The sequence below is a fragment of the Neoarius graeffei genome, chromosome 17 (assembly GCF_027579695.1).
Source record: "Neoarius graeffei isolate fNeoGra1 chromosome 17, fNeoGra1.pri, whole genome shotgun sequence".
Taxonomy (NCBI): Eukaryota; Metazoa; Chordata; class Actinopteri; order Siluriformes; family Ariidae; genus Neoarius; species Neoarius graeffei.
The window spans coordinates 13,524,366-13,544,721 of NC_083585.1; the positions used below are offsets into that span (position 1 = coordinate 13,524,366).

The following is a 20,356-nucleotide window of genomic DNA, read 5'->3' on the forward strand; positions in this document are numbered from 1 at the left end:
TGTCAATGTCTCTGACTTGTACTTGTAATAATTATAATATCAGTTAACTATATTTATGTCACTGAAATATTTCACATTATTTTCCTTCCGGTGTAGGCTGAAATTTTTGTGAAGGGGGGAAAAAACCCCATAAAATAAGCCCACAACGAAGTGTCAAGTCCAACAGTTTACAAATATCTTTGATGGTAATTATAATAGACTATGGTTTTAAATCGCTGTTTGTTTGTTTTTGTCTCCTGTGATGGTCAGAGCAGTCAAGAGCATTAGACAAGTGATTTTATAAAAGGATTGTATTGAAGATATTTTAATTCAGTTTTACTTCCTGGTAAAACTGAATTACCAGGCATTAATTTTAGGCTTTTTTTTTGTTTTGTTTAACTCCTGGGGTAGTTCAGGGGGTGAATGAATTGTTTAAAAACTAGGAAGTGGGGTTCATGGGGCAAAGTATCAACATACCTGGTTTAATGTAATAAGAAATCAAAATGTATGTACATTATGGTAACTTTTGATCAACTTTATTTTTTTGTCTCTCACTCTACAGGCTCTGGTACAGAAGATATCCAGTGTTTTTGGTCCTAGTACTTGTTTCAGTGTTCACAATGGCCTATTCAATAGAAGGAGCACATCAAACGGTGAGAGATTCATATCCTAATTAATGAGGAGGGTTTTTTTTGTTTTGTTTTTTAACATGTGGGTTTTAGCCGTACTTTGACACTGATGGACTCTGTTATTCCAGAAACAAGCAGCTGAACATTATTTTGTACCAGAAGATCCATCTTCCCCTTGTCCCTGTTTTAATTTTTTTTAAACATAAACTCTGTTAGCAAACCTACATGTCCTCATATATGATGTTTATCATGAAAATGTAGTTCCAGCTTTAATTCAAATCACAGTTTTATATTAAAGTAACATTAATACACTTGAATATTTTATATAATGTTTCTATAGTAACAACCAGCAGGGGACAAAGTGTAAAAATCCTGTAGCTGAGTGAAATTAGCTACAAAAAAAGGCAATTGTTCTGTTTACATTTCTACTAAATGTTAAAGTACAGTAGTACCTTCTTTCTACTGTACTCAAGTGTCAAAAGTAAAAATACAGAGTTTGCACATGGCAGGATTTTCCTCAGTCTGCAGTGAGGACGTGAACGATCCTGTCAGTGATCATTTGTTTGGAAATCATGATTTTATCTTTTTATTCATGTTGGCTACTCATGCAATTTTTTTGTTCTAAAATGCATTCTGAGTTACATACTTTTTTGGGGGATATGACTGACGTGAACTTAATATTCCTTATTTATTTTTGTATTTTTATAAAAATGTAGCCACATCCAATGACCCGTTTTCCCACTCAAATATGCTATTAAAAAAATTAATAAAAAAAGTAGCAGCAGCATTCATGTGTAAATACTGAGATGATTAAATACTTAAAATGAGCTGCAACATGCACTGAAGAAAGAAATGCATGGGTTTTTTAATATATATTTTATTTAAGCACATTTGAGCAGGAATTAAAAGGTTTGAAGGCACAAGGATCAATTTTGTTTCAATCTGAAACCAGGTGTTCAGTATTCATGTACTTTTGCCAATCCAGCTAGTCTATCAAAGTTCTTCTTAAGGTACAGTATAGATTAGGACAGAAATTGTGGGGGGGGACTATGCTCAATGTATCATGTTAATAAACACCAAGAAAAGTTCCTTATACATGTAAACGGATATGGTGAACAAATTTATTCTGATAAATAACAACTGACAAAGTAATGGAGTAATTTTTGGAGGAATGGAGGAATTTTTTTAAATAACTTTAGAACTTAGGAGAAAAAGAGAGCCTGGTGAGGGAAAGACTGTGTACAGCTGATAACAGGAATGAACTTGTTTCGTGTAATATTAAAAAGAAATATAAAAGGGAAAACAGTATGTAGTATCGTTCTTTAAGAAATCAGAAAAAAAATAAGTGAATCATTCCTCAATGATTCACTTATTTTTTTCTGATTTCTTAAAGAACGATATTGTAGGTGTGTGTGTGTGTATATATACACACATACACACACGTGTGTTTTATTTTTATATATATATATATATATATATATATATATATATATATATATATATATATAAAAAACGTGTGTTTTTTTATATATATATATAAAACAGTGTATATATATAGACAGTTTTTCTGGAGACTTTTTAATATATATATATATATATATATATATATATATAAAACACACGTGTGTAATATATAAAAACACGTGTGTAATATATATAAAACACACGTGTGTAATATATATATATATATATATATATATATATATATATATATATATATATATAAATAAAATGTATATGTATGTATATATAATGTGTATGTATGTGTGTATATGTGTTAATTACACAGTTCTGTGCAAAAGTCATAGACACATACAAAGAAATGCTGTAGAGGAAAGTATGTAGTATCGTTCTTTAAGAAATCAGAAAAAAAATAAGTGAATCATTCCTCAATGATTCACTTATTTTTTTCTGATTTCTTAAAGAACGATATTGTAGGTGTGTGTGTATATACACACATACACACACGTGTGTTTTTTATTTATATAAAACACACACGAGATATATATATATATATATATATATATATATAAAACGTGTGTTTTTTATATATATATATATATAAAAAAACACGTGTGTTTTATTTTTATATATATATATATATATATATATATATATATATATATATATATATATATATATAAAATGTATATGTATGTATAATGTGTATGTATGTGTGTATATGTGTTAATTACACAGTTCTGTGCAAAAGTCATAGACACATACAGAGAAATGCTGTAGAGGAAAGATGCCTTCAGAAATAATGCAATGAAATGTTTCTACATTTAAAAAATACTATGAAGAGCAGTAAATGAAAGTCAATATTTACTGTGAAGACTGACTGCTTTAAAAAAAAAAAAAGCAGTCTCTGGTATAATTAGTGCAGTTTTATAAGGAAATTACCTGTAGGTTTTATGAGCATCTTACAGAACAAGACAGTTTTTCTGGAGACTTTGAGTGTTTGCAGCAAAACAAATTAGCAGCCTTCATTATGTCTGTATGTTTTTTTGTTTGAAAAGTGATATTTGCTTAATAATAATAATAATAATAACAACAACAACAACAATAATGCTCTCTTTACTGATGTACAAAAATTCTGTAACATTTAATTTTGTGCTGGAAAAATAATGATTTTGAACTGACTCCATTAAATAGAAGTTACTGTATAATACAAAATTCTGTCAAAAGTTTGTACTTAAAAGAAAAAAGGTGTCTCAGAGTTTTGCACATTAAAATAAAATAAGATTAATAAAAGGCATGCTGTTACAGGAAAATATTCAAATTTGTAATTAAAATGGACTACACGTTGTCTTTCTATATTTTTTCAAATAACAGCATGTTCCTTACATATCAGTTCCCTCTACACTGTATTTCCACTCTGTGTGATAATGCTTTGCTTTGATTTTCCTCACACTATAAAATCTGAATCTTTTTTGAAGTGACACCCATTTTAACACGTAGCTCTACGTTTCAGGACGGTTTGCTACTTGTCATTAGCATTGCTTTCTAAAAGAGAGCTCTTCAAAATGATTTTTTTTTTAACCCTGCAGTATGTACAGTACATGGAGAAGAAGATCCTGTGGTGTGCCTACTGGGTAGGCTTGGGGATTTTGTCTTCAGTAGGCCTTGGCACAGGCCTTCACACTTTCCTTCTTTACCTGGTAAGAGAAGCAGTAAAAAGTAGAAAATACAGAAATGAAATGATTAAGTTTTATAGTTAAAATAGAATGATTGATTCATAGAAGTCATGTGTTTAAAAATTGTCTTTTTTGCTTCAACCCTACTGACAAAAGAAGTAAGTTTGGAATTTCTGATGAATTTTAGCCAGAGGGCAAACTAACTGATGCGTCACAGTCAAATATGGAAGTTCCCCAGATCAACTGTCAGCTCTTCCAAAAATAGAGCAACTTATGGTGCTACATGCTGGTTTTGTACTGGTTTTTTTTTTATGTTTGTTTGCTTTTTTTGTAATGAAACCTTGTCAAATCGCCTTTCTTCCATATTTTACCCTTATTTTAAACACACCTGTTTTTTCGTCAGTACCTTCAAATAACACGAGATGAAATGATTCAATGGAGAGTTGAAGCCCTCTGAAACTGCTTCTCACGGTTGGTCTGCATGATGGAATGACGTACTCATCAGGCCTGACTCAGACTCATCAGACAGTGGTCGGTGCTGTTGATTTCTGGTCAGCTCTGATGAAGTCATGACATGGTAATGATTCGCATGTGGCGAGTGTTCACACTGAGCTTTCTGACAAACAGGGACATGAAACTGCTAGTGCGATGTGATTTTTAGTCTTCAAACGTGAACATTGTGTTTTCCTTTCCTCTGAATTAACTGTGTTCTATAGATTCAGTTTGGGAGCTGGAAATGTTTACTCATTAAACAACAATGCTGGGTTAACGTGTTACTGGATAAACATGGCTACAAATCCAAATACAGCATGTGTAGTATTTCTGCTGAATGTCTGAATTGAAACTTTGTGTTGACTTACTAGAGTGACGTGACCTAATGCCCATTTGTCTGGGAAAGTAACTTCTTTTAACTCTCCTGAGTGATCTGGTGTCATCTGATCAGGTTCTTGCAGCTCTTCTGCATCCTGATCCCATGATGAGATCATCTTTAACTTGTGACCTGATCTGAGGCTCTCCTGACTCGACAACCACAGCGCTGCTGACTGTTGGCATTCCTCAGCATAGCAGGCATCCAAGGAACGACGGCATGCCTGAGCAGCTTATCCTGTTACAACAATGTTCTCTACTGCTCATTTCCTTTTCATTGCCAATTTCACTGTGCTAATGACATCCACGCCCTCTAATACGAGGGTGTCCAACTCCCCCCCCCCGGTGTGACTCCGACTTTTCATTCCAACAAAGCAGGAGCCACACCTGATAAGACACAGACCAAGAATGACTAATTGAACGGGTGGAATGAAAGCCTGCCTCCACACCCTTTCTTTTCAGATCAGTGGCGAACCATTACTATTGGAGCTGGGACTTCAGTTCAGCCAAAACTTAGCCAGACACAACAAAAAAGCAACAGGGCAAAGGATTTTGCGAGGGATTAGCAGCAAGGTGGCCAGGTAGCTCCGTTGTGTGTAGTTGTCGATGTTGATTTTAAAAGTAATTAAGTAAATTATATTGGGAAATGAATACTTAAGTCTGAGTGAAAAATACTGTGGTGAGTGTGTGTGGAAGAAGAGTCTGGAGACAGAAATCTTAGGCCCTGTCCACATGGCAACGGATTCAGGTGAATTTGATAAAATTTTTTATCGTTTCGGCCTGGCGTCCACACGACACCGGCGTTTTGGGTGCCCCAAAACGATATTTTTTGAGAATGGGTTCCAGAGTGGAAAAATCTGGCAACGGCACCGTTGCAGAGTCGTCTGGATGAGTAGAACGGATTTGTTTATGATGACATCACAACCACATGACTAGAACAAGCAGCACTCTCACGCGCATCATTCGTAACAACAACGTTTTGTATGAACCACTGCATTGCATTCACTTTTGTATACAGCTTTTCTTTTAAATAAACAAGTAACTGAACCATTTCTTGAATTTCTTTTTTTTATTGGATGAGACTGCTTTTCAAAATGTTCACACACAATATAAAAAGTTATATAAATTATATAAAAATGCTTTTCAAAATGTTCACATACAATAAGAAAATTAAGTTATATAAAACTATGCACACTAATAAAACTAATTTGTACATACAGAAGGCACGATTTCCTTGCGTAGTCGCAGCCATCTTCTTCTTGTTGTTGTGTGTTTGTTTGTTCCTGTGAGTGCTTCACGCCGGGTAGAAGGGGTTTATGCGCATGCGTCCTACTTCTTCTATTGTTCTGGTGTCTCCGATGGGACCGTCTTACAGCGCACGTAGAGGTGTGGCATGTGTATTGCATCGTTTTCAGCAAGCGTTGCGTTGCCATATGTACCTGATATTTTACTGATCCGTTGCCCATGTGGACGCGATATTTTTTTTACCCGCTAAAAAAAAATCTCTTTGCCGTTGTCGTGTGGATGTAGCGTTAGTTTCTCGGTCGTTAGCCTGTGCTACTTGCTCTTGATAGCACTGGCTTGACTGCTTTATTAGCATTCACTAACATTGCAGTTGGGTGTTAGATGCCTGGCTCAAGAGCACTTCACTTATGGAGCCATGTAGAGGGAGGAGAAAGTGCTGTTCATTCACTCCCTACACCTTTATGCTATATCTTCCCCATCACCATCCTTTTGGTTACCAGTCGAAACCCTACTTGACTTGGGTTTTACAGATCTGTCTTCTAAAGTGTCTGCTAAAATTTTGACTAGTGAAACAATTGGAATGTGATGATAAATGTGTGGGATGAACAAATCAGAAATGCAAAACAGTTCAGAAATCAAAGCTTCAGTCACATGCTTGAATTGGCTTGACCAAAAATTGGTAGCTAATGTAATATAATAACTTTTTTGCAAGTTAGTTGAAAAACAAAGGAGTTTATAATTATCCTCTTCTAGCAAAAATATTTGCACCCTTGACCATCAGTGGTGAGACTATGAGATGTCAAGTTCTGCGCTCTGATCAAATCTAAAATGATATACGAGTCTTGACTGGATTGTTTTGTCACCCGCAGAGACGACATGTTTTACTTGCGAGAGCAGGAGAGTTAGATGTCTGCTTTACACCAAACTTTATTTTCCTCATACCTGCGTGTTAATGATTCTGTCAAGATTGTCTGCCATCCATGCACACTAATCAATCCCCCTAGTAAAACGGCATTCTACAGTCAGATCTTTCCTCTGCCCAGGTGGGAAGTGAGATTTGGAGCAAGTAGTATAGACCCTTTTCAGTCACGTGACCTTCGTAAACGCGACCACCATTTTGGACATGTAGCGGACTTCGGCTCGAATTGGTTTGAATGCGAGGAAGGCGACAAACGGAGAACATACAAGAAAAAGGAGCGAGATGCAGAAAACACCTTCGCTATCCAGCGACGTAGGGCATTTACAGGGCGAGCAGAGGGAGAAATAACAGTAACGACACATTAGCAACGCCGTACAGAAATAACGGTTTATGGCACAGACCCTTTCGGTTCTTGCTCATCTAGCTGCTACAATGACTGCTTAGACTGCAACAATAATACCTAACACACATTTAAGTATCCGTCGTAAAGACGTGAAACTCGTCGAGTGACGAGTGTGTTCATTGATAAGCTAACACAATCTAAAAGTAGACATACCATCACACTGCCCTGGCGCTGTGTACAGTTTACCTTCTATGGTTTGTGCACTCACTATTTGCCATTACTTTCTCCAACCGTTGTTACAGATTATAGGGAACGGCCTGGATTTAAGAGACAAATACATGTTCCTCTTGTTTTGAACATTTATTTGTAGGCAGTGCTTAATTTGTAAAGTGGGAGGTCCCAGAGCGCAGAGGATGAGCGGCTCCGGTGCGGAAAAAAAGAGGGGGGAGGGGGGCGCGGCGCTGCGCTTCTGGGCATGTTTTGTAATAACACTGCAAATTAAGTTCATCTGCAGATATTTTGTGGATGTCGTTTCATGAGAGAAATCAACAAGACAGATATCAAAATCAGACATTAACACTAAATAAACTTGCATTTTTTTATTTAATTATTTGTTGTTGTTTTTTTGTTACATAGTCAAAAGAGGTGTCGGATCACCGGATCCAGTGTAAATAGCTGCCGGAGCCAACGCCCGAGGTTCCGGAGCGCGCTCCGGCTTGCTCCCCCTCAAATTAAGCGCTGTTTGTAGGACACTGCCTCTGATCTGTCCTACAGTCTACCAACAGCAAAGGAACACAACGCTAGCTAATGTCGTTAGCTAATAGCTACTACAGAAGAACAGAGGTTACAATGGGTTATTTTAGCCTATTTGGTTACACACTCGCCGCCACAGAATGTTAACAGCAATGTAATGCCTTTTCTGGCTAATTTTATTCGTCTTACCTCCAACAAAGTGGTCACTACACAAGCGTTGGTATGCTGCTATCCATCTTCTCCGTCGGTCAGCATCTACCGGGATCTGATAAAATGATAACCCTTGCCTTGTTTGTTGATGGTTACTACATCCAGGTGCACAACAATATAGTGGCATGATGGAAGTCTTGCTGAAAATAAACACTTTCTTTGCTGCCGTTCCTCAATGCTGGCTGTGGTAAACTACTGGTAGTACATGTCCAAAATGGCGACCGCGTTTGTCGTGATGTCACGTGAAAAGGGTCCATACACTATAGCTTCAGCATTGAGGTGTGTTGTACTGCCATTTGTTATGTTTAAACATCCACATCAAATAGAAATGTTGTTTTGAAAAATCGGTAAGGATTAAGTTTTGTTTTTTTGTTTTTTTTTCCTGGTTGTTAAATTTACTTGTTTGCTGGGTATTATGGAAATCTGCTTGTCCAGACCCCCAGGCTACTGTTTAGTCCATGCTGAAATGTAGAATTTTTATTCCATTTGCTTTTAAGGATTATTTAAGGTCTCTTCTTTGTTTGTCTTTTTTCCTTCTGCATCTCACTACTGTTTTTTTTTTTTAAATATTCTGTCTCCTTTCCTCAGTAGCTTCTTTGTTTCTATCATTCTTCCATTTCTGAATAATGGATTTTCTTGACGGTTGGTCATGGTTCCTCAAACCACTTTCTATTCCCTTCTGTAGCTCTGTAAAATGTCTGTAAAAAGGTTTTACGAAAGCTGTTTTTTGTTTGAGTGTTGGAGCCTGTCTGAACATTTCATTTCATAACAAAGTAACCATTAAAATAGACTTGGTTACTAACATTTAGGCCATTAAATAAACACAGAATTCTGGTCTACTCAGAAACTAAGATGTGACGAAATATTTTTCAGTTGACCTGTATATTTTAAAATGTAGCCCTGAGCTTATTAATGGTAACTGGGCCCCAGGCAGGGGAGATCTCCTCTTGGTGGGGTCGGATCACTCTGACCAGTGTGTCAGAGGGTTGTAATGTGTTTGAGTCGTGGTGCTTTTGTATATGAAAAGCTCCCCCACCAAGATTCCCACGCACTTTGCTGGACATCAGGCTGAATACTGGAGTCTTTTTTTTTTTTGTCTCAGTTGATTGTTTAGTCTACCGGTTAGATAGTTTTGTGAGCAATGCATTACCTTTTACTTCCCGTCTGCAAGTGCCAAGGCCGTGCCAAGTACATTGCGTGACTGTGAGTTTAATAAAAGGCAGTATGAGAAGTCTTGTCTTCGAGAGGTTACAGTGGTGAGGTATCATAAAAGCCAGTTGTTATGATTGGTGCCTTGTCCTGATTAATGCGCTTGTGATTTGTACCTCAAACCCTCCCCACTATCTTCACATCTGAAGAAAGTCTGTAGCTTTCATCTCGGTTGATGTGCACATTTTTTTAAAAAAAAAAAGAGGAAAGAACAGGAAAAGGCTTACAGACATGATCCTTATCTGTGCAGGGCCCACACATAGCCTCTGTCACACTGGCTGCGTATGAGTGTGGCTCTGTGAACTTCCCTGAGCCACCATACCCGACTCAGATTGTGTGTCCAGAGGAGGAAGGCGTGCATGACAGCGTGTCCCTCTGGACCATTATGTCTAAGGTCCGGCTAGAGGCCTGCATGTGGGTGAGTGCATATTAAACATGTTTAATCACCGTCTGTCTTTTACAGCTTTCACAGATGACTCAAAAAAGACTGAACAGTGGCAAAACACTTTAAAAATGACAGACTAAGACACCTTTATTTACAGATCATGGTTAAAAGATGAAAAATGTCAAGCAGAAATGACATAAAATGCAAAATAAAATGAATGAATAAATAAAAGAATTAATGAATGAAGCACTAAAAGACAAAATGGCAGATGACAAAAAACACAGGAGAATAAATAGCTTCTTAAATTGGATTTTAAAGTGTCTGTTGCGGGTGTACTTTTATAAAAGCGAGCAAGTTGACCCATAATCTGCACCAGAAAAGAACTGGTCATCTTTGTACCTCTGAATCACGGAATAGCAGAAGGTCTTGGAGCTCTTAAAGAAGAAGAAAGGGCACAGAGTCGGTCTGCGTTATTATGATAATACTACTAATAATTAGTGATTATCGGAAATCACTCGCGTTGATTGGTTGAGAAATTCAGACTATTTCTCGATAATCACCTCAAGCGACTCGGCAAAATGGTGACCAATCGCTTCATCACCGTGAGGAAGAATTACCAGTGATTAAAGAAAATGCTGTTCCTAAAAGCACTAAAGATGCTATGAAGTTTGGTTTAAAACTATTCAAAGGGAAGGTGGAATTGTGATTTATTTTATCTATTTCAAAACAAAGTATTTTATGTGAATCAGCATCGATAAGTGACACAAACCTGCACCGCACTGTTATTACTGCTTTTGAAGTTTGAAATTTTTTTTTTTTTCAGTAAACACCTGTGTATTTGTACTAAAACAATTATCTGCCTCAGGCTCAGTGAATATCAGTAAATAATAACTGAGACGAAGTCTTGGTTCTGAACAGCTTGGTTTTGCTTGGCAAATCACATCTGAGTTAACTTGCTTGGGAACTTTTGGGTCCGAGTCAAAAATGGTGACACTATTTATTGATTCACTTTACCTTCGATGAATAATTGTTAATTAATAAAACCTTAAACTCAATCCTGTATTTGACTGACAGCTAGTGAAAGGCGGTCAGGACAGGAGAGATGCTTTCTCACGTTCATATGGTGAAGACAGGATGCAGTTGTTTCATGTAAAGAGAATTTCAATAATCAATATGAGAAGAAATAAGGCATGACTAACAACAAGTTTTTACCTTTAACAAAAGGTTTTGCTTGGCAAATCACATCCGAGTTAACTTGCTTGGGAAATTTTGGGTCCAAGTCAAAAATGGTGACGCGATCGACTGATTGATTGCATAGTTATGAGTTTGATAGTGGCTCCACATTTAAAGCAATATCTCACTAAAATATCAAGCTGATCAATAATGAACAATTATTCACTGAAGGCTCGACTTTGTCTCAGTTATTATTTGCCGATATTCACTGAGCCTGAGGTGGATAATTGTTTTAGTATAAATACACAGGTGATTTTAAAAAATCATATTAAAAATTTGTATAGGTTTCAAACCTCAAAAGCGTCATGAAAATGTAATAATGGCGCTGGGGCGGCACGGTGATGTAGTGATTAGCTCTGTCACCTCACAGCAAGAAGGTTCTGGGTTTGAGCCCAGTGGCTGACGGGGGCCTTTCTGTGTAGAGTTTGCATGTTCTCCCCGTGTCTGCGTGGGTTTCCTCTGGGTGCTCCGGTTTCCCCCACAGTCCAAAGACATGCAGATTAGGGTTATGCAAAACATTGGTGGCTCTAAATTGACCGTAGGTGTGAATGTGAGTGTGAATGGTTGTTTGTCTCTGTGTGTCAGCCCTGCGTTGACCTGGCGACTTGTCCAGGGTGTACCCTGCCTCTTGTCCATAGTCAGCTAGGACAGGCTCCAGCTTGCCCGCGACCCTGCACAGGATAAGCCATTACGGATGGATGGATGGGCACAGCGCAGACTTGTCACTTATGTATGCCAACTTGCATAAAATACTTTAGTTTTGAAATAGATAAAATCACAATTCCACCTTACCTTTGAATAGTTTTAGACCAAATTTCATAGCATCTTTAGTACTTTTAGGAACAGCATTTTCTTCCATTATTTGCAATTCTTCCTCACTTATGGTGACAAAGCAATTGGCAGCCATTTTGCTGAGTCGCTTGAGGTGATTATCGAGAAATAGTCCAAATTTCTCGACCAAACAGAGCACACGAATTCCTATAATCACCTCCGTATTTATAATAAAATTATGTAATATTGATATTGTGATAAATGTGATAAGCATCATAATACGCTTTTCTGAGCTAGCACGGGTATTATGGATGATTTCTCGATTTACTATTTTATTTTTAATAATTACATAGTCTGGGGGGAAACTGATTTGATGTTAAATTTTCATTTGTTTTTTGAATCTTTAAATTGTAAACTGTTAAAATTGCTAGGGTTTTTTTGCCTCCTTTAACTTTAATTTATTTTTGCAGAATAAAAGTAGCATCAAATAAGTGTTTCAAGGTTTCTTTTAAACTCTTGTCATGCATATCACGTATTGTCTTCAAATATTGTGAAATGATATGTTTGTCATGTTGCCCACCTCTTTCGTCAATAGTTAACACTGAGCGAGGGCGTTCATGTCACCATTCGTATGTGGAGTTTTTATTTAAGTCATTTTTAGATTTGTTTAGAATAAGGCGTTGTTTGGGGCATGGCAAGAAAAATGTATTTATTTATTGTAAATATTTATTGTAAATATTTATTGCGCAGGGGGCTGGTACTGCTATTGGAGAACTTCCTCCATATTTCATGGCACGAGCGGCCCGTATTTCTGGAGCAGAACCAGATGATGAGGACTATGAGGAATTTGAAGAGATGCTGGAACAAGCAGAGCACGCACAGGTGAGGAATGACACGTGTGCATTGCACAGGAACAAATGTGCTGCATGTGTTGTGTCATAACTTTGGTGGTAATGACATATGTTTTGAATTTCTTAAAGCAGTTATCGCAACTGTTACAACTTTATAACAATCTTATTTTTCCATCATCACATAAGTCCTGAAATGAGTCACAGGATGTGTTTTGATCATAGTGCAGTGTACAACGAAGCACTTAGCAATAGCAATGAACTCAGGGACAACTTGCACACCTTGCATCTTGGAATTAAGTAATTTATAGGGCATTCCACAACACCTTTTTTCCCCCTTTTTTCTTTTTTTTCCCCAGACATGAAGGTGCTAATCCCCCCTCGGGGCACCAGGTTATAGGATCCTGTCAGCTTTCTGATAGATCTCGGTGACTGCCTCAGTGTTGTGGTTTACTGCTCCTGGTCATGTGACCACTTCTTTGAAAACCCCTCCCTTGACTTCCAGTAAACCCTTTGAGCAGCCGGTGACTCATAATGAGAGCTTCCTTTTAATTATGTGCCGTTAGTGTCTGAGTGGACCTCACGTGGACTGTTTCTTTCACCGGCAGTATTTTTAATTGGTTAAATGTTTAAAGCAGGATTCAGTGTGGTACCTTTCAGCAGATGCTGCTTCAGCAAAAATCCCCCCCCCCACTGGCCTGCTTGGAGAGTCTAAAATAAATAGTTTCATTCAGTCATCCATTTCAACACACTGTACTCTGAAAGAAGGTTTGTTTTGTTTTTTTTGTTTGTTTTTTGTAATCTTGCCTGAAGTGACTTCGTTGCTCAACATTCTGGCAAAAAAAATTTGCTCTCAGATATGTACATGTTCGTACTTTTTAAATTTCCAAATAAATTCTCAGTTAATGATAATATCTGTATGCTTTGCGAAAAAATCTGTCAAAATGTTGCCTGTTCCAAAAAGCTCTTGGAGATTTATTTATTTATTTATTTATTTATTTAGCAAGTCTGTTGTATTCTCATATACCTAAGAGGAAATAGGCTCTGTTATACTGTACCAGTATGTGCTTTTATATCATATAAATGGTCTTTGTTCTTTACAGGACTTTGCAACAAGAGCAAAACTTGCTGTACAAAACATAGTTCAGAAAGTAGGATTCTTGGGAATCTTGGCCTGTGCCTCAGTAAGTGCTTTCTCTTTCTGTTGTAACCTGTGTACATTTACACACACCATACAATTCCCTGTGAAAGTATTGGAACAGCAAGGCCAATTATTTTGTTTTGCTAAATAGTGGATACATTTGGTATGAGATCAAAAGATGAATGAGATGACAAATTGGAATGTCCTGATAAAGAAAGAAACCAATGGTGTACTAAGAACCAGACATCAAGGGAAACAATGACAGAAACAACAACAAAAAAAGCTGTGTGAAAACTTTGAGGAAAACCCCCAAAACAACAGTCAGTGACATCATCAACATCCTCCACAGGGCAGGGGTGAAGGTATCACAATCCACCATTCAAAGAAGACTTGGAGAGCAGAACTATAGGGGCTATACACAACATACAAGCCACTCATCAGCTGTAAGAGTCAGAAGAGCAGATTGGAATTCACAAATGCGCCTTTTCGACCAACAGGGAACAGGCTTCGTTCTGATTCACACACCAAATTCTGAACTGTTCACAGCATTTTGACCAAAAATTAATTTGTTCACATTAGTTTGAAGAGGAAGCAGAGCACAGCAATGGAGAACACAATGGAAAAGGATACATCTTCAGAAAAAAATGGACTGAAAACAAATAACTGTAATAACAGAACAAAAGCTCGCAGATAATTGATGCGCTCCTCCATCTTGCTACTACTGTTTACTCCCGTTGTGAATTGTGCAATGCCCTCCGTTCATGATGCATCCTTGATTTACAACGGTTCTGCTCAAAACTGGTGAAAATATGGGCCGGTTCGCTAGCTGGCACCAAGGTTCAAAGAATCCTGAACAGAACTGGTTCAAGAACCTGTTCCCTGTTGGTCGAACAGGGGTAAAACACAAAAGTTCTGTAACCAAGATTAACCTCTACCAAAGTGATGGAAAGACCAAAGTGTGCAGAAAGAAAGGATCTGCTCATGATCCAAAGCATACAGCATACTCTCATCAGTGAAGCACGGTGGAGCTAGTGTCATGGGTTGGGCTTGCATGGCTTCTTCTGGAACGGGCTCACTAATCTTTGTTGATTTAACAAAGCAGCATGAATTCTGAAGTCTGTAGAAATTTTCTCTGTGAATCAACAGAGAAATGCATCCAATCTAATTGGGATGAACATCATGCAGTAAGACAAAGGCCCAAACAACAAAGGACTTCATCAAGGGGAAAACAGTGGATGTTTTCAACTGTCCAAGTCAAATACCAGACCTTGACCCAACTGAACATGCATTTAACCTCCTGAAGGGAGAAATTCCCCAAAACAAACTGTGGAAGGAGCTGTGGTACAAACCAGGAAAAGCATCACAAAAGAAGAATGCAACAGTTTGATGATGTCAGTGGGTCACCAGCTTCATGCAGTTATTGCAAGCAAGAGATATGCAACCAAGTATTATTTACGTGAATTTACTTTAAGACTCTCTGCTTCGATACCTTTGCTCACCTAAAAAAAAGTGGCCTCTGTTCTAAGTTGTTTCACAAATCTAAATGTAAATATAGCCATAGAAGAGAAATTATTTATCATCTCACCCTCTGATGTCATCCAAATGAGGATGGGTTTCCTTTTGAGTCTATTTTCTCAGAAGGTTTCTTCATGTTGTCTTAGAGTTTTTCCTTGCCAAAGTCTCCTCTGGTTTGCTCATTATCAATTTATAGATTTATATCCTGAACTTTTATACATTTCTGTAAAGCTGTTATATGACAATGTACATTGTTGAAAGCTCTATATAAATAAAGTTGAATTGAAATAAAAGTAAACGAAAGCTAAAATTCGGACTTTTTTTTTTTAATAATTAAATCTCAAACACAAATGGATTGCTGTACCAATACTTTTGGAGGGGACTGTGTACATGTACACTCACTGGCCACTTTAATAGGAACTTGTTCTTGATTCTAAGATTGTTGTTCTTGGCTGCAGGAGTGGTACCCAATGGATCATCTGCTGTTGCATGCTGAGATGCTTTTCTGCTCACCACAGTTGTAAAGAGTGATTATATGAGTTACTATGTCCTTCCTGGCAGCTCAAACCATTTTCCTCTGACCTCTCTTATCAACAAGACTTTTCCACCTACAGAACTGTCACTTACTTGATGTTTGTTTTTTTGTTTTCCACACCACTCTGTGTAAACTCTAGAGACTGTTGTGTGTGAAAACCCCAGGAGATGAGCAGTTTCTGAAATACTCAAACCACTCCATGTGGCATCAACACCCATGCCAGAGTGAAAGTCACAGAAATCACAATTTTTCCCATTCTGATGTTTGAAGTGAACATTAACTGACGCTTTTGATTTGTATCTACATGATTTTATACATTGTGCTGCTGATTAGAGAATTGCATAAAACAGCAGGTGGATGGGTGTTCCTAATAAAGTAGCTGGTGAGTGTATATACTTACACGCTTATTGACCACTTTATTAGGAACATCTGCTCACTTGCTCATTCATGCATTTATCCAACTAGCCAATCATCCAGGTCAAGAGCTTTAATGTTTATATCAGATATCAAGATGAGGGGGAAAAACATGTGATCTCACAGTCTTTGATTGTGACATGGCTGTTGGTGCCAGATGGGCTGGTTTGAATACTGTATTTCATTCAGACAGTGTGGATCTCCTGGCATTTTCACACACTGTTATCTGGAGTTTTACCAAATGATGTGAAAAACAAAAAACATCAATCAAGTAGCAGTTCTGCAAGCAGAAACTTCTTGTTGATGAGAGAGCTCAGAGATAAGGCAGGACTGAGCTGGCGGGAAACTCATAACCACTCTTTACAACCGTGGTGAGCAAAAAGGCATCTCGGAATGCACAGTCTGTCAAAGCTTGAGGCGGATATGCTACAACAGCAGAAAAACCACATTGGGTTCCGTTTCTGTCAACCAAGAACAGAGGTTACAGTGGGCAAAGTCTCACCAAAACTAAGTGATTGAAGCTTGTGTCTTGGCTAATTGTATGAATGAGCAGGGATACAGGTGTTCCTATTAAACTGGCCAGTGAGTGTGTACAGTGTATGTACACATGGCTTCCAGAGAAACAGGATGTTCTGGGTGAATGTCCTCCTTCAGCTGTGCAAGTGTACTTCCTTGCACAACTGATTTCTCAGAAGTTTTGTTTCTCTGAAACATTGTGTACTACACTAAACTTTTTTTTTTCTGTTCATTCAATATCTTGGATATATTTGAGATGTAATAGAGAGATTGTATAAGACATTGAAATCAAAATGTGGCCTGCTGCATCATTTTATCTTCCACCAATGTAAAGAAAAGATAAGCCTGTAGTACACAACTGTTAGTATGTTCGCATTAGAACAGTATTTGCATAACGCACTGATTTACTCTAAATCCCACAGTGCATCATGTAGCGTCTTTGCTTACAGTGACATCAAACAAAAACTTAATGCAATACAAACACAGTTTAATCAGTACAGTGGAGATAAGATGGTGCGATTTCTCAGTAAAGAAGGCTTAAAAAGAAGACGTTTATCCTAACCTGAGTAATTACAAAAATTAGCATTTCTCACTGCAGGATTTATTTACAGGAAAAATAATGGGGGAAAAATGCAATGGTTTCCTAAGAAACAGCCATGCTGTAAAAAAGAAATAGAAAAGGGTATTTTCTTTTAGGATGATAGGTGTTTAATACATTTTAAAATTGCATCTGTTTAAGAACAATACAAATGGCTTCTGTTTCCTGTTAGTCTGTAGATTAGATGCACGTAGTAGTAGTAATAATAATAATAATAGTGTAGTGGTTAGCACAGTTGCCTCACAGCAAGAAGGTTCTGGGTTCGAACCCAGCGGCCGGCGAGGGCCTTTCTGTGTGGAGTTTGCATGTTCTCCCCGTGTCTGCGTGGGTTTCCTCCGGGTGCTCCTGTTTCCCCCACAGTCCAAAGACATGCAGTTAGGTTAATATGGGACGGCCTTGGGCTGAGGTGCCCTTGAGCGAGGCACCGAACTCCCAACTGCTCCCCGGGCACTGTTAGCATGGCTGCCCACTGCTCTGTGTTTGTGTGTGCACGCGCGCGCGCGCTCATTGCTCACGTGTGTGTTCACTGCTTCAGATGGGTTAAATGCAGAGAGGAATTTCACAAGTACGCATGAATAAAGTTGTGCTTTCTTTCTTTCTATTTGGAAATCATTTAATCAAAGAGGATTTATAAAACATGTATTTGGTGATGAGTGTGAAGTGAATATTTGTTGTTGAATAAATACATTCAGTTCACAGAGCTCTGTGACGATCTTCCTCTGCACTTTATATGAACGTACAGATCATAATAATAATTAGTTTAAATACACAGGTGATTTATAGAAAATCGCGTTTGCTCATTAGTCGAGAAATTCTGACTATTTCTCGATAATTGCCTCAAGCTACTCGACAAACTGGCGACTAATCGCTTCGTAACCATAAGATAAGATAATAAATGGCCTTTTATTATCCCACAAGGGGAAATGTAAGTGAGGAAGAATTACAAATGATGAAAGAAAATGCTGTTCCTAAAAGCACTAAAGATGCTACAAAGTTTGGTCTAAAACTATTCAAAGGGAAGGTGGAATTGTGATTTATTTGATCCCTTTTATAAAGTATTTTATGTGAGTCAGTGTAGATAAGTGAGAAAAATCTGCGCTGCACCGTTATTACATTTGCGTGCCGCTTTTGAAGATTGAAATAAATGATTTTTTTTTAAATACAATTAAACAAATTTTTTTTTAAATAATCACCTGTGTATTTATACTAAAACAATTATCTGCCCCAGGCTCAGTGAATATCGGTGAATAATAACCTTGACTTCGTCTCTGTTATTATTCACCGATATTGAATACTTGTGAAATAATTATTTGTGGAATGTCTAGTAAAACGGATTTTAAACCTCCACACATTCTGAAGTGTGTCATTCCTCTAAGAAAAGTTTGCGCGTATATAGTACTGTGCAAAAGTTTTAGGCACCCTATTTTATTGATTTATTTTCTTTTTTTTTAGTACAAACTTTTATAGATTTTTATTTTCTGACTTCGACATTATCAAGTCAGTTCACAAACATATTAGTTTTCCAGCACGAAATTAAACTTTACAGAAAAATTTTGTATGTTAGAAAAGAAAGCAGCATTTTATGGCAGAGAACTTTTTAAATGAGAAAAAAAGCCATAATGAAGGCTGCTGGGTTTTGGTGCAAAATGAAGAAGCAAGTGCGACAGTCAAAGTGTCCAGAAGAACTGTGGCTGGTTCTGCAAGATGCTCAGTAAAACCTCCAGCTCATTTCCTTATCACACTGCACTCCCTGTACCTGGGACTACTATTTTAAAGCAAAACATTGTCACACTAAACATTGATTTTTATTGATTAATTTATTACTGTTTATACTCTTTTTTTTTTTTTAATAGTATTTTTTTTAAATATAGAAACATTTAATTTCATTACTTTTGAAGGCGTTTTTGCTCTACTGCATTTCTGTTTCTGCACAGAACTGACTAATTTAATAGCATGGAACATGGTGTAACGAAATGCCTATAGTGGTGTATAAATAGAAATTCACAATAAATCATATTGTAATTATTGTACTTATTGACTCTTCTGCAATGAAACATAATTGACTGTGGTATTTGTGAGCTAAGCTCAAGTTAGAAGAATGGTTTCCTATTCCTATATTCTGTCTGTTTAATTTTATAATTGTACTAACATATTTATACACACTGCCAGTCAAAAGTTTTTGAACACAGTATATTGTATTTGTTTTTATTAAATACTCTTAAATTAGAAAAATGAACCAAAGGAATGAGCATAAGTGAATTGAAAAAATGTTTATTCTTAATTGTTTAGTGAATTAAAAAAATGTTAGAAATGATTTTATTTTATTGGAAATGAGATCTAATTTAATTTAAAAAAAAAAGACCAAAATAATTTCTGCCTTGAATCAAACACTTATAGCTTGCCATGAATTTATGTTTTGCAGTTAATACTAATGCTGTCTATTCGTGCGTCATCTCTAGGTTTAATAGGTTAATCTCCATGTGTGAGTTCTGCATTATTTAATAGCTGTTCTTTAATATTTTGTTTGGTAATAATAGTGATTTAAACAGTAAAAAAAAAAAAAAAATCAAACTCCAGATGCAGGTTTAACAAATACTTTTGACTATAGATACATATTGTATATAATTTTTTTAGTATTATTTAGGATCAGTATTTGAAAGATTTGCCCTTGGTGTGACTTTTCCTTTGTCACTTGAATGCATTTGAAATGGTTGTATTTAAAATAAAATAATGAAATTAAATGCAGTAAAATTGTTTCGTTCCTAAATTGTGATCACCACTTTTTGTACAACATACTGATTATTAATTTTCTTTTGCTTCAATCTTAGATTAAATGTTTTTTTTTTTAATAAATCAGAATACACTGATCCTTTAGGGTTTAACACCAGACTATGGAGGTTGTAAATCATTTAAACCTGGTGAATGGAAACGACTGCTGCCTGTAAACACTGTGTCTTCTTGTAGTACTAGTAGGTTGATTTTACTAAATGATACTTAAATATTTTCCCCCTAACCATGATTTACATGCAGCAAATAATCCTGTTTATAAATATGTACAAATAATTCATTCATTTATAGTCTTATTAGAGATGACACAAGACACAATACC

General features: G+C 36.8%; 1 protein-coding gene across 3 annotated transcripts in view; it reads left to right on the plus strand.

Moving 5' to 3' along the window:
• vmp1 (vacuole membrane protein 1) overlaps positions 1 to 20,356 on the plus strand; it is a 60,761-nt gene that overhangs the window by 35,174 nt on the left and 5,231 nt on the right. For 2 of the 3 annotated variants that reach the window (XM_060943741.1, XM_060943740.1), the window contains exons 4-8: positions 542 to 632; positions 3,659 to 3,769; positions 9,542 to 9,709; positions 12,431 to 12,562; positions 13,632 to 13,712. In XM_060943741.1, the coding sequence (XP_060799724.1) occupies positions 542 to 632; positions 3,659 to 3,769; positions 9,542 to 9,709; positions 12,431 to 12,562; positions 13,632 to 13,712 (583 nt within the window). Of the gene's footprint in view, positions 1 to 541; positions 633 to 3,658; positions 3,770 to 4,996; positions 5,194 to 9,541; positions 9,710 to 12,430; positions 12,563 to 13,631; positions 13,713 to 20,356 lie in introns of those variants that run through there. The other variant, XM_060943742.1, reaches the window with a different exon arrangement.